This window comes from Schistocerca serialis, chromosome 1 (assembly GCF_023864345.2).
Source record: "Schistocerca serialis cubense isolate TAMUIC-IGC-003099 chromosome 1, iqSchSeri2.2, whole genome shotgun sequence".
Taxonomy (NCBI): Eukaryota; Metazoa; Arthropoda; class Insecta; order Orthoptera; family Acrididae; genus Schistocerca; species Schistocerca serialis.
In genome coordinates this window covers 629,847,901-629,863,235 of record NC_064638.1, presented here as the reverse complement: position 1 = coordinate 629,863,235, position 15,335 = coordinate 629,847,901, and the positions used below count along the sequence as shown (strand labels likewise).

Here is a 15,335-nt window from a genome sequence, read left to right as displayed (position 1 = left end):
ATATATTGAGAGGATAATGTCAAAATACCCAGACTCGTGAACAGGTGTCGACAAGAGGTTCGTGAACTTACACCACTTATTGCCCGAACCGCCTGTTTCTGAGCCAAAAATATCCTTTTAGAATGGGAAGCGTTACCCGAAAATATAATACCAAACGATGTAAGGGAATGAAAATAAGCAAAATAGACTAATTCTCGTGTCGAACAATCACTCATTTCAGATACCGCTCGAATAATAAAAATGGCAGTATTAAGTATTTGAACAATATCCTGAAGGTGGGCTTTCCAGGGAGACAGGTTCTGCGGTTCGAGGTCTCCGTGGGTGGCTTGCGGAGTATGGATGTAGATGTAGATGTATATGAACTGTTCAGTTTCGCTAATCATATGCCCGTTCTGTGAAACTAAAACGTCAGGTTTTGTTGAATTGTGTGTTAGAAACTGTAAAAACTAAGTCTTACTGTGATTTAGCGTTAGTTTATTTTCTACAAGCCCTGAACTTAGGTCATGCACTGCACTTTACTACCAAGATAGTGTCATCAGGTCATCAGCAAACAGAAATATTTTAGAGTTGCCTGTAATACTAGAGGGCCTATCATTTATATAAATAAGGAACAGGAGCGGCCCCAGCACTGATCCCTGGGGCACCCCCCCCCCCCCCCCCCACTTGACAGTACCCCAATCAGACCCCACATCAAAGCGTTGTCAACATTGTGAATAATGACCTTTTGCTGCCTGTTGCTAAAGTAAGAGGTGACCCAATTGTGAGCTACTCCCCACATTTCGTAATGGTCCAACTTCTGGAGCAATATTTTGTGTTCAACACAATCAAATGCCTTAGTTAAATAAAAAAATATGCCAAGCGTTTGAAACCTTTTGTTTAGCCCATCCAGTATAAAATATAGCATTTTCAGTTGTTAAACGACTTCTAAAGCCGAACTGTACATTTAATAGTAAATCGTGTGATATGAAATGATCAATTATCCTTATATACACAGACTTTTCAATAGCTTTTGCAAACACTGATGGCATAGAAATAGGTATAAAATTATCTACATTATTCCTTTCTCCTTTTTTATAAAGCAGCTTTACTACTGAGTGCTTTAATCGCTCAGGAAACTGACCATTCCTAAAGGAAAAAATACAAATATGGCTAAATACAGGGCTAACATGTACAGCACAGTACTTTAATATTCTGCTAGACACTCCATCATAACCAAGAGAGTCCTTAGTCTTCATTGATTTAATTATTGACTCAATCCCCCTCTTGTCTGTTTCAGAGAGGAGTATTTCAGACATCAATCTCGGAAAGGCATTTGCCAAGAAAATTATGTGATTTCCTGTAGAAACTAAATTTTTTATCTCATACAACTCCTTCTTAGCGTTGCGGTTTTTGTCCGTCATTGTACAACCGTAACCGACTCTTTGGGCCGACAAGCTTATTGATGACTCGATCACTTCCAAGTGGAGAATTTATCCTCAAAGGTAACTGAAAATAAGCTGTGGAAAAGAAAAACTTACCCATCCCGTGTCTTCTTGAAAGGGAGGCAGATTCTGCGGTTCGAGGTCTCCGTGGGCAAACGCGATGAGCCACCAGAGGAACGCGAAGCCCAGCCACGTGAGGAAGAAGCTCAGCGACAGCAGCAGCAGCAGCCAGCGCCACGGCAGGTCCACTATCGTCGTGAACACGTCCTGCGGCAAGTCAGCGGCCAGTCAGCGTCCTGGTATCTTCACGCAGGAAAGGTCAGTGGCACACAGTAAAAGAGAGTTTTTCAGCTTCGGTCTTCAATGACGCAAAATTCATTACGGAAATGCGACGACCTTGCTGGAGTAGTGCAGAAATTGCATCTATCTAAAAACATTCCTCTTTCTGACGCACATCGCGACCCAAACCACCTGCTCCTGACAAAATTCATTGGACATAAATACAGAGTTCAGGTGCATGCACCTTACAATCAAAAGTTAATCCCAGCGTGTTTCTCATGGTTTCTCTAACAGTGAAATCTTTTTCGAACAGAGTCCCAAAATTTAACTGAGACGTGTACGATGTGAAATTTCAAGCCGAATTGTATAAGTGAACAAATTAAAGCTAATTTATTTTTTTCCTTTCGGTACCAACAATATGGTCTCCTGTGAGATGATCCTTAATAACAGAGATTGTGTGTGACAAGGTTGTGGCGTCGATAGTTACAATGTCACTACGTAGGTGCACGCTCTCGTAAGTTAGCACTACGAGAGAAGACAAACTACACCGACCACAGCGCCTTCTGGCCGACGCTGTGGAGCTCAGCGAGTGCCCTCTTGATTTCGGCCCATTTAACCAAGAGCAGACGGCTTGAAACATCGCTTCGACAACCGAGTGGGCTAGCATGCTGTTGAGACTTTGATTAGACATGGACTACATCTTCACACCTTCGTGCTCATCCTAGGCAAAGTTATGTATGCATTTGTTATTTACTTGTGTTTTTGACTCTTGCCGCAGTGGATACACCTGTTTCCGTGAGATCACCGAAGTTAAGCGCTGTTGGGCGTGGCCGGCGCTTGGATGGGTGACCTTACAGCCGCCATGCGCTGTTGCCATTTTTCGGGGTGCACTCAGCCTCGTGACGCTAATTGAGGAGCTAGCTACTCGACCGAATAGTAGCGGCTTCGGTCAAGAATACCATCTTACGACCGGGAGAGCGGTGTGCTGACCCCACGCCCCTCCTATCCGCATCCTCCTCTGAGGATGACACTGCGGTCGGATGGTCCCGGTAGGCGACTCGTGGCCTGAAGACGGAGTGCTTTTTTTACTCTTGTAAAAGGTATTAGAGTTACATGCAGTACCTAAGTGCTTCACCTCCCCTGCTCCTACTCGCTTCCGTAACTCTCGGCCTGTATTACAGAAGCAGTTCACAGGAGCAGACCCACGCACCGCCTATCCAGGCGGGATACAAAAAAAGGGCGTTTTTCTTCCGTTAGTTATATGACAGCTTATGCTTCTCAGCAGATGCGGCATCGTACCCCTCCCGTTAAGCGTGGACCTGCAGAGAGAGGCGGTCTTTAGTCACGGGGTCTCGAGGGAACAAGTTCCTGACAATACAAAATATTTCAGCTGCACATAATGCTGGTCCTGTGAAACAGCAAAAATGCCACTCAATGTGTTGATCCTCGCATATTTCCACCTCTAATTGCTATAAGACTTCTCTGTCGCGTGCACAACATGAACAAGGCAACATTTCCATTGAAGTTCTGTTTGCATATGATATCTGCTGCAACAATCATTTCCAGAGGGAGTCCGACCCGTATGCTAAGAATGCGACAGTCCGTTGAAGTACCGAATGTTGCGCCACATTTTGCTGCAGAATTTATTTCATCGCAGTGAGTGGTAGGATCAATTTCACCGTTGAGCTTCGGTAGTTTCGAGCGTATTCCCCAACAGGAAAGACAACGGAACTGATGAACCATTATGTTAAAATGATTTAGAAAACTGTTCTGGTTTATCTGCCTATTGGACTATCATGGACAAATATTTATCTTCTCATGTGGTTAGTTTGGTTAAAAAGCCGCCTACTGTTCTGCAGCACTTGGTTAAATTCAGGAGAGCGGCAGTAAAGAAGACGCTAAGGAATATTGGTCTTGTGAGGTGAAATTTCCAAGTTGAATTGTTTTTAGAATCTTGTCTCTATTGTAAGGAGAGACACAATAGTGGAAATCAGCATAAAAGCGGGGTTCCTACGAAAGTAACAAGCAATGTCACAAACATACGTGCATCGAGTTTATTATAAAAGTAGTAGATACATATAAGACATAAACAGTCGTGATGGAATTACAAAGTTTGCTTCATAACACAAGTAACAAAGTAAGGCGTTTGCATTTCCTGGATGGAAATGGGTACGAAGGCACTCACTGTCTTGTTGTGCCTGCACTGTTAGGACTTTGTTCAACCTGCCTTCTTCCTAATTACCTCAAAAATTCTCATCAGCGTTGATTTTGTTAGGATTTCCAGTTCTTGCAGTGAAATTGTCGCCCACTCTTCACGTAACGCTCTTTCCAGCTCATATATGGTCTCAAATTGCCTTCCATTGCGATAAACACATCTTGCGAGTATCCCCCAAAGGTTTTCCACGGGGTTCAAGTCCAGGCTACACGCAGGCTAGGAGAAGACACCGATATCTTCATCTTCAAAACACTTTGTTGTAGCAGAAACGTGCACAGATGCCTCATCTTATTGAAACATTAGAATTTCGTCCTCTAGGTCCCCATACATTCTGATCTATTCTGTCTCCGTACCTTGTAAGGTAGCGTCATAATTTTGTCCCTTAACATACTGTTCTACTAACGAAGCCAAGACGTTTGATAGCACACATGCCCTACTTCAAGTAAAGTGATACTAATTTGAATAGTATGGAGAGTATTCATCATATATAGCTGACATGAAATCGATACTAACAAGCATTCCCTACTTTGCGTGTTGATAGTCACGTAATATCGCAATTACTTTGAATTGAAGTTGACGCATGTAGTTCCCAGCCTTCTAGAGAAGTAGAACATGGAACGCATTTCGAGAGGAGCCATAAAAAAAGCCGACCCTTTGCAGCTGGGAATCAGACACCATTAGCTAACAAGCATATGCAGACTGGGGCCATGGGTAGAAGGGAGAAAAATCTCTTCAGACTCAGATACCATTAGCTAACAAGCATGTGCAGACTGGGGCCATGGGTAGAAGGAAGAAAAATCTCTTTAGACCAGCGCCATGTATAGATGAAACACTTCCTGTTCTGTCGGCGTAGAAGAGCTTCTTAGTGAACACTTGCGTTCACAGGGTTCGAAAATCTCGTAACATCTCCGGAGTGGAGATTACAGATTTCGACCTGAGTTGGTTATGTTCTGCGGAACAATTAAAGAGGGCAAAGTTGTACACGTTGCTAAGCCAGAGCGAGTGGACATTGCCAATAGTTTAGCTAGGGAAAAACACAGTTTTTCGCCTCACGGAAATTCAGGTCAGTTTCCGATTGCTGATATAGTCAAGGCCAGAATAGTATTGAGGTTTACAGGTTCGCACAGCGTTGACGTGCCGCCATCATAATATGCCACTGCCGACCACAGCAGCCGCCGGTAAAGCATGGTAAATATGGCGTTTGCTCAGGCGCTCAGTAAGGGAGGCACTAGCTTGTGTGTGCACTTCAGTTCTATTGGAGATTGGAGTTATGTTACGTATTTTCTTCTCATTCCCTCGTGTCCATGCTAGCCACGAATCGTGTGTGTGTTCATGGGGCTTAAAAGTCGAGAAATGTATTGGTAAATATGCGTTATTGTCCGGCTAAAATAGCATAGGGAATACTGAAATGTTGTGAGTGTAATATTTTGGAGGGTGAATTGTTTTGCGATCATTGTATTGTAAGTTACGCTAGGGGCTCTTTTCTCATGTAGGAACGCTTTTGAAAGGTTGTTACATGTTCATGTTACGATTAATTTAATTTAGTTTGTCAGGATCTTCCTAATTATAGAGGATTTTCCAATGTCACCAGCTATACACCTGAACCTAAAGTGTATGGTGATTCTGTAATGGAAACATTTAGTACAGCTAGCAGTTGTTTGTGTATTCTAGACTAGAGGCTACCCCTTCCTCACTGAAATACTTTAGGGCACGTACGACGGCTATTATTCTGATCTCTAATTGTGACATGATCTGGGATCTCCTTATCTTGCAGGTCCTGGGTTCATAGGCACTTTAGTTCGGTCAGATATCTCCGTGCATGCCGTGTGGTAAGGACCAGTCATAACGACCGGGGGGATACGTTACACCAAAGCAATACGTGATTTGCCTCTACTGCAGAAGGCTGCCCAAGTCATAACACTTCCACCAACAAAATTTCTGCTCATTCTTCCTTGCTGCTCTATTCTCAGATTGTGCCAGTCATATTTAACTGCATTTGGGCCATCCAAAATTTCTTCTCATCACTGAAGATCACTTTGTCCCATTCTCAAGTCCATTACATATGTTTTTCAGCAAACTCTACTCTAACTTGTTTACGTTTGGGTGTTAGAGCAGGTGTCTGCAGTCGTTTCTTGAATGTAAGATGTTTGTCATTTGCCAAAATTTGTCGTTCACATGTGGCAATTACTGGCTACTGCAAATCAGCGAAAGTAACCGTTTCGGTGTCTCAGAAAATTTTCTAGTTTGCGCATATTTTCCGTTCTGTCAGTATCATGGGTCCAATCTCTAACGAAATTATAAATCACTGTCCTGAACGGCTCAAGTTCTTCGTTATTTGACGATTTTAGAGCGCCTTCTTCTTCTACAGACCGATTTTTCCTTTTTCTTCACACGTAACTGTTTTCCGAGTGACAGTATGACAATAGTGGTTTACGGACACAATACGCACTGTCACTTAATGGTGTCTCTTTCCTATCTGCAGGAAAGGCACATACGCACACACTAACACCGCACACAGCCGATTGCCTTTATATTGAGCTCCATCCTCTACCACATGAATCGTTGATGTCTTGCTATATATTGTACTACTGACATAAAATGCGATACAATTTAACTGCGTTTGTCAATATATTGGATCTGATGCTACTGCATATACACTGTGCACAGTTTTAATTTTCTGATAAATATTCGTGCCTATATACTACTGTAGTTGCTGTAATCAAGAAAGTAATTGAGGACAAGGGTTGCAAGTGCTACTCTGAGGTGAAGAGGTTGGCACAGGAGAGGGTTTCGTGGCGGGCTGCATCAAACCAGTCACAAGACTGATGACAAAAAAATCCTCTGTTCCAAAGTTTAAATGTGATTGGTATGAATTAGATGACTGTCCCGTTTGTTATCAAGTAAGATGAACAATCTGCTGGGACCCAGAGACACCATTAGCTAAATCATATTCGGTGGGCAAGAAGAGGCCCTCAACGTGAGGGAAGTTAGTCGTGAATAAGGACGGCGACGTCCTAATGAACGGCAGTACAAAACTGGGACCTCCCTGTTTGGCTCCTACGTGTGTCTCGCATGAACTGTGTGTCTTATGTCACTCCTTTGGTTTGAGATGAACGGACAGTTCCCTTGCATCTCTTCGAGACTGATTTAAGCTACTAAGAGTGCAATCTAATGGCAGCTGGATATTTCAGGCCATCCCCAATACCCAGGACAGCCCACCCCTCCCCTGCCCCCTGTTCACGTTGAAACCACATCGCCTGTGTTCAGATCTGCACAGACTAAGAATCTGGAGTAGACTGTGGACCGAGGATCGGTGTTGGTTAGACCAACATTGGGTAGGTCTAACCAACACTGATCCTCAGTCTACGGTCTACTACCACTACACAGGTCGTTCGGAGAAATTGGCCACCAAGTGTTTCGCAAGTGCCTGTGGCTAAACATTCTGCTCTATTGCGGATTCAACTGTTTTAATGAGGTAAGTTTTTCGAGCTACTTTATGAGGCACAGGAGGTGACATTTAGCAAGAAGTGATATAAAGGCCGGTCGACAACGAGGTCAGTAGAGACGGAGTATGAGCTCGAATGGAGAAGAAAGTTGACTGCATTCTTCTCAAGGGAACCATCCCATAATTTGTAGTTAGCGATTTAGGAAAACTACAGAAAAGAAAAAAATGGATGGCAGGATTGGAATTCAAATACCGACCTCATAAATGTAAATGCAGTGCCTTAACCATTACGTCACTTCACTCGCAGTTGAGGTTAGCGGGTAACCTCATCCTGTCGACGGACGGATGATTGTCTGAAAACACTTTGGGTCAATTGCACAAAACATGTTTAGGAACTAGCATAACAGTAAATCAACTGAGCACACTACTGTAGGGTCTTGATAATGTGACTCTTAATGTCTTATCCTAAACAGTTAGCCCTTTGAAGACTACGTGCTTGGAAAAATAATTCATTCTCACGACAGTATCAATTTCTTAATTGAATCCCTTCTCAGAGCAAAATTTTGTTGGAGGTCAACGTGTTCGGCACAAATTTGAAGATAAATACGCAGGAATTAATCGGGCGGCTTCTCATGTCTCCTACGCACTGCTGCACACAAGTAGTGTTTGTGACGCTTAACTTGTACCGGATTGAAACCTGTACATACATCTCCACATAACACGGTAGTCATGAACAAAGCACCCAGGAAATATGTACACTTAACTTTAGATTCAAGAAGTCGAGATTCCACGTGTTACCACAGTTAATACTATTACGCAGTCCAAAATACATAATTATAAATTGTCTTGTAATATATTTATCACCAGATTTTTTTACTCCCCAAGACAGTCCACCTAATTCAAAGATAACCATCCTTCCACACCGAAAAAAGTTCACCTTGAAATCTTATGTATTGAAGGAAATATTAACGCAAAAAGCGTAAGTCCTGAAAGGAAATCTACACTGATAAATAAAAAATAAATTCGGTAGATACCTAGGTATCCAGCACCATTTGCTTGCATCTCCCACGGTTCTTGAGATGTGCTACATCAATCGTTAATATACACACATCCAAAAAGTTTTGCATCACCCCGGTTCCCAGAACTTCTGAAGATAGACGTTCACTGTGGATATTGTATCACAGACACAGTCCCTTTGAATGTTCAGAGATGTCACTAAATCCGCCCAGAGGTGTAAACAACCACGCATGAGCAGCGCCTATTAGACGGAGGGGGTCCGACAGCCGGTCAGTTCCAGTCATTCCACCAGGAAGGAGGTACACGGCTCGTGTTGTCTGTAGTTCAAGCATGCCTAGACGATCAATACCGCTGTTCGATCACGTCCGCATTGTTTACTTTGTGCCAGGAAGGGCTCTCAACAAGTGAAATGTCCAGGCGTCTCGGAGTGAACCAAAGCGATGCTGTTTGGACATGGAGGAGATACAGTGGGACACGAACTGTCGATGAATCTCTCAAGCCACCCAAGTGCTACTATTGCAGTGGATGACCGCTACCTACGGATTATGGCTCAGAGGAACCCTGACAGCAACGCCACCACGTTGATTAATGCTTTTCGTGCAGCCACAGGACGTCGTGTTACGACTCAAACTGTGCATAATAGGCTGCATGATGCGCAACTTCATTCCCGACGTCCATGGCGAGGTCCATCTTTGCAAACACGACGCCATGCAACGCGGGACAGATAGGCCCAGCAACATGCCGAATGGACCACTCAGGATTGGTATCACGTTCTCTTCACCGATGAGTATCGCATATGCCTTCAACCACACAATCGTCGGAGACGTGTTTGGAGGCAACCCGGTCAAGCTGAACACCTTAGACACAATTCCCAGCGAGTGCAGCAACGTGGAGGTTCCCTGCTGTTTTGGGGTGGCACTACGTGGGGCCGACGTACGCCGCTGGTGGTGGCCATGGAAGGCGCCGTAACGGCTGTACGATACGTGAATGCCATCTTCCGACCGATAGTGCAACCATATCGTCAGCATATCGGCAGCATTTCCGCCAGGCATTCGTCTTCATGGATGACAATTCGCGCTCCCATCGTGCACATCTTGTGAATGGCTTCCTTCAGGATAAAGACATCACTTGACTAGAGTGGCTAGCATGTTCTCAAGACATGAACTCTATCGAACATGCCTGGGATAGATTGAAAAGGGCTGTTTCTGGACGACGTGACCCACGAAACACTGAGGGATCTACACCGAATCGCCGTTGAGGAGTGGAACAATCTGGACCAACAGGGCATTTGATGAACTTGTGGACAGTATGCCACGATGAATACAGGCGTGCATAAATGCAAGAGGATGTGCTACTGGGTATTAGAGGTACTGGTGTGTATAGCAATCTGGGCCACCACCTCTGAAGGTCTCGCTGTATGGTGGTACAGCAAGCAAAGTGTGGTTTTCATGAGCAATAAAAACTGTGGAAATAATTTTTATATTGATCTCTATTCCAATTTTTTGTACAGGTTCCAGAACTCTCGGAACCGAGGTGATGCAAAACTTCTTTTGATATGTGTATGTGTAATAATGGAAAAAGGCAAAAATACACAAGCAGTAGTCACTAGAGCGCTCATGACTACATGGAATATTAACGGACGTGGCTTTCGATACAGTGCCTGGAGTGCTAATGAATATGCCTCTAGATATAATACATATACAAAATACATGCCTACTCTTATGGAATATGCTTCTTTAATTCCAAAAGTGTTATGATTGAATTTTTTGGTTGTAGATTTCTGTTTGTGTTAAACATTTGGCATGCCACGCTGAAGCGTTCAACAATAGTCAACTTTACTGCACTCAAGTGGACCGTGATAGAGTGACTCTATCAAAGAAATGTCTTGAGAAAAACGTTTGCAATACTTATCACTGACTGAACCTAGGTTGTAAGGACAGAAACCAAGGCGTGAGTCGAGAAGAAAAAATTGAGGGACATGTTGTAATCTAGCTGTCTGTACACACTAACACACTTCTGCACAACTTTCTCAAAGACATTTGTAATTTCTAAGACTTTTCAAGGAAGTCATCTACGGCATACTTAAACAGTAAATATGCATGCCTTTCATCACAACTCAGTATATCTTGGAAGTGGCTGTCAGTAATGATCTTTCTTATTTGTAGAGCTATCAATACATTTTCTTTCACTTTCGCGTAACTCAACTCTGGAAAATTATTGCACATATATTGAAAATCACCGGGGCTTTGCTGCTGCCTTTATGTAATTCTCTATGAACCCCATCTCTATATGTAGCGGTGGCATTATAACTTTGTAACGCTCAATCAACGGCACGTGAACGAAGTTTTCACTTGCTGGCTGCATTCTATCTTTGCCCAGCCACTTCTTGTGGGTTGTATGGCCGTGGTCTATGGAACTCTTCTATCCCTGACGTTTCGTCCAAAGCTAAGTTGGACATCTTCAGAGGTGCTCCTGGTTGTGGTGAGTCTTGCCGACTGACGAGTCGTGCGTCGAAGAACGGCCTAAATACCGTGGAATGTGGGCGTGGTCTGGATTTCACGTGATAGAGATGAACCTTGTCAAGGATGAAATATAACTATCGTTCATAGTACGTCAAAGATAAAAACTTCTCATCGATTCTGTATCGCCACTGTCCATATATCGCTGAAATTCATGGCTTCTTCTTTTCTGACATGAGTGGTGAATTTTGAGTAAAACCCATACATTTCATGTTGCCATATTAAAATCTGATTCTTTTGCCAAAACACAGTGGAGTTTACACAGTCTCGTAACACTACAAGTTGTGCAGACGCCATTACGAGAGAGCTGCGAGACAGTAGTTTATGAAGCGAGGAATTGAGAAAAAGTAGCGTCAATATCTTATGAAAAAGCACATTCTCGGTACAAAATAAACGTGTAATGTCTTCGCTTATTTTTGTTCCAAAACTCATAGCATTTCTCGTCTCATCAGCTATCGATGGCCCTTAAAAATTACATTTTTTCAATACAAAAGTCTGTAGCTAGTGGAATAATACGGTTGGTAATGGAACTTTGGATAATAACCACTCTCCTCTTTGCGTGCTATCATTTGCTAAAATCTCATTTCGATATAGCAAACTGTTTATGAAACATGAGGAATGTTGTGGATATTTCACACTGGCTTTACCGCTAGCGCGGCGCGATCCCAAATGAGTGCGCTATGTCAGGTCAATTTTCTCGAGAATGGTGACAGATAAGAGACCTCCTCCCAAGTCTAAAGAAAAATTAAATATGTTAGCTAGCTTTCATAGGCAGAAACATATTGTGTAATATGCACCGAACGCAAAATCATAGCGAACCCTATTTTTCCATTGCAAATTCTGATTAATTTCACGTAGTGTCTTACTTCCTCATAAATATCAAAATAACTATGACCATTAACGAAATGATGGGCACATCATAATGAACATGAGATATAAAATATAAATAAAACAAAATTGAAATTTATTTATCTAATGGTTTCCGTAAAACCGTTTGAGAAAGACGGCAGGCGCTGCGCCTCGATTCTGTCATTGCCGACCAGCTGAAAGCTAGCAGACAGAGTCATCCTTCCCTTCTGAACAAAGGAATGTACTCACTCAGTCCTCTGGACGAACATAAGTCACTGCGCATGGGCCACCATATCCTGCGCGGACTCTACGTGTAGCGCGGCAGTGGCCATGGCGCGCTGGCGTGTAGCGATGTTCGACAAAACTGTTGTAGTATTGAGGTTTCACATAATGCAATTCTTCACTACATTCCGGATCTGTTCACTCTGAACTACCCCAAACGAGCCTCCATGTACGACCATACTGGTTGTATCGGAATTTGCATGGGTTGTGGATAAGGAAATAAAAATATCTCTCATCAACTGGCCGAAAATCAAAGTTCTAAAGTGTTCACAAGCTCTCTATCAGCTTGGAGCCTCCATGTGCTACTGCTTGAAAAGATTTACCCACACATTACACAGCACAAACATTTCAGTGGCCCCTGTAAAGGAGGTTGGACTTGCAAGTTTGGCTACATTTCATCGACCTGACAGCCGCGTATGACACTGTCTGGCGACAGGGACTGACCTACAAGCTACTGCAAGTTGTACGAAGTCGAGAAATTGTGGATCTAATATCCAACATGCTTAGTGAAAGGCAATTTGAAATGTTTCTAGGCAGCTCTAAAAGCCACAAACTAAATAATGGACTACCACAGGGATCTGTTTTAGCCCCATCACTATTCAATTTATACGTTAATGATTTACCAACCACATCAACTAAATTCATCTATGCTGATGACATCGCACTGGTAGCGCAGAGCAGTAATTTCGAAGATGGTGAACGAATTCTTACGGAGAATCTGGAGAAGATGTCAACTTTCTTTAAGACCTGGAGATTGATCCCAAGCACATCAAAAACTGAAGTCTCTTGTTTCCATCCAGCGTATCGTGCTGCGAACTACAAACCAAGAGTTCTGCTCAATGGACAAACGTTGAGGTACAATCCTTTCCCAAAATATCTCGGAATGACTCTAGATAGAACCCTGAGCTACAAAGAGCACAGCACCAAGCTTTCTCATAAAGCTGCTGTAAGAACAACATACTTCATAAGCTCAGTGGTACCAACCTGGGGAACCGCTGCTGACTGCGTTTAACTGACATCAGTCTCGAGTACTCTGCAGCCGAGCACTGTGCACCTGTCTGGTTGGAAAGTGTATATGTGAAGAAGGTAGACACAAAACTGAACGACACAATGCGCTGCATTACTGGTTCCATCAAATCAACCCCATGCCACTGGTTACCTGTACTGAGTCACATCCCTCCACCTCACTTAAGGCGGAAACAAGCTCTACTGACGGAGGTCAAGTAAATCTCTGCATCACCCTCTCTATCACTGCACCAGAATTCTGTCATCCGCCAAAGTAACGATTGCGATCAAGAAGACCAGCAAGTGTTACCGCAGGACGACTCATCGCGGATGGTTTTGATCTAAATGAAAGCTAGAAGCATGAACTTTCAACAAAAACATTGGGAACAAGCGCCCAGCATCTTGATCCCACAAAGAAGCAAACAGGTTTTGACCCACCGAGGAACCTCTGGTGCTGCTCAACAGGTTAAGGACTGCACATGGTTGTTGTAACTACTTCAGGTACAAATTGGGCTGGATCAGTTCAGTTCACCAATGTGTGAATGTAATCAAGAAGAGCAGACAATTGAACATATAGTCCAACGTTGTCCATTTCATTCATACCCTGGAATTCCCGACGACTTGTTCACTCTCACACCCAGCTTAATTAACTGGTTGAAAAACACGGACTTTAAGGTTTAATCTTGTCTTATATCATATGTATATTGTATATTGTATAAAATCACTCATCTTTTATTACTGTATATTGTATAAAATCACCATACGATGAAATAAATCTATGGGGCGCCAACTCAAATTCGCCGCAATGTTCCCAGTGTTCCACGAAAGTGTTTAATATTTAACATAAATTTCAGTGCCCGACTGAGTTTCTTAAGATCTTCGAGGCAGCTGAATAAACTGCAGTTAATTACGTGAGTTACCTTTAGAAAACCGATCAAGTTCCACAGTATCTGCCGGCCGGAGTGGCCGAGCGGTTATAGGCGCTTCAGTCTGGAACCGCGCGACCGCTACGGTCGCAGGTTCGAATCCTGCCTCGGGCATGGATGTGTGTGATGTCCTTAGGTTAGTTACGTTTAAGTAGTTCTAAGTTCTAGGGGACTGATGACCTCAGATGTTAAGTCCCATAGTGCTCAGAGCCATTTGAACCATTTTTGAACCACAGTATCTGAAATTATAAATTTCACAAAGTCTACACATTGAAACCTGATAAGTGTGGCTTGTATCACATGCAAACCGAAAATAACAAGTCCATCAGATGACGAAAATTTTTTATGTCCGTAAGTAGGAACTTTGAATAGTTCTAACACACGATTTAGCGGCTATTTCACCGCTCATCAGATAAATCTTTCTCGAAACACAGACTAACACAGCCTGACTGCCTCCCCACGGAGTCCGAACATAGACTCCCCTCCAAAATGCCTCTGTTCACCCAGGAAACCTTGACCAAGCAGCACTGAAATCAGTTAAATTACTGAACATGAAAATTTTAACCTTTTAAACACATATGATACATCAGATCACACTGAAATTTTCCGAGAAATATTATGCTGTTATCAGTTTCATTGTATATCCATAGTTTATTTATAAAAATTAATTTCTACGATTTTTCTCCATTTTCGGGTTTGTAAGTGTAAATATTAACAAACAATTTAAATTGTAGATTACGTAATTTCCTATGCATCTAAAGTTTACAGTACTGCGGCTACTTTTAATGTTTCTCTATTTATTTAGTAAAATTAGCTGTTAATCCACTTTTCGGACTCTCATTTTAATATGTGAATAATTTCAATAAATCTGCTATCACAGTCTGTACAGCTCTACAGGGTGTATCCAAAGACACTTCGTTTGTCGCAGTCGCCTGTGTCGTTGCCGAGATCTTATTTTTTACAGTTCAGGAATTATTTACAACATTTAACTTACAATAAGCTATAAACTAATGCGGATACCGAAACACGTTTTCACATGAGTAATCGACCATCTTTTCTGGTTCAAATGAGTATACTTGTTCTTCAATGACACATACAGTTCAGCATTTATTAATTGTGGGGGAAGTTTTAATTTTGCACTATACATGAAAAGCCGCCGTGAGAAACGAGCAGCCGTTACGCTGCCCAACGGACGGGATTTCTCGGTCACGCGGTAACCTTAGCGGCCGGTGGAAGTCCAGAAACACCACCACCTGTGGAGCATAGTGTAAAACTGGCCCTTCATTACTCCTGTCAACACGAGTATGACCCGATATTATCCCTTTTTCAATAGGCTGCCGTTTTACAAGTAACAGCAACAAATTAAATGCTTGCTAG

The 15,335-nt window shown here is 42.8% G+C and overlaps 1 protein-coding gene across 1 annotated transcript in view; it reads right to left on the bottom strand.

Moving 5' to 3' along the window:
- Positions 1–15,335, bottom strand: part of LOC126457958 (ATP-sensitive inward rectifier potassium channel 12-like) — a 155,886-nt gene that overhangs the window by 40,520 nt on the left and 100,031 nt on the right. The window contains exon 3 of the mRNA XM_050094696.1: positions 1,518–1,688. Within this exon, the coding sequence (XP_049950653.1) occupies positions 1,518–1,688 (171 nt within the window). The remainder of the gene's footprint in view (positions 1–1,517; positions 1,689–15,335) is intronic.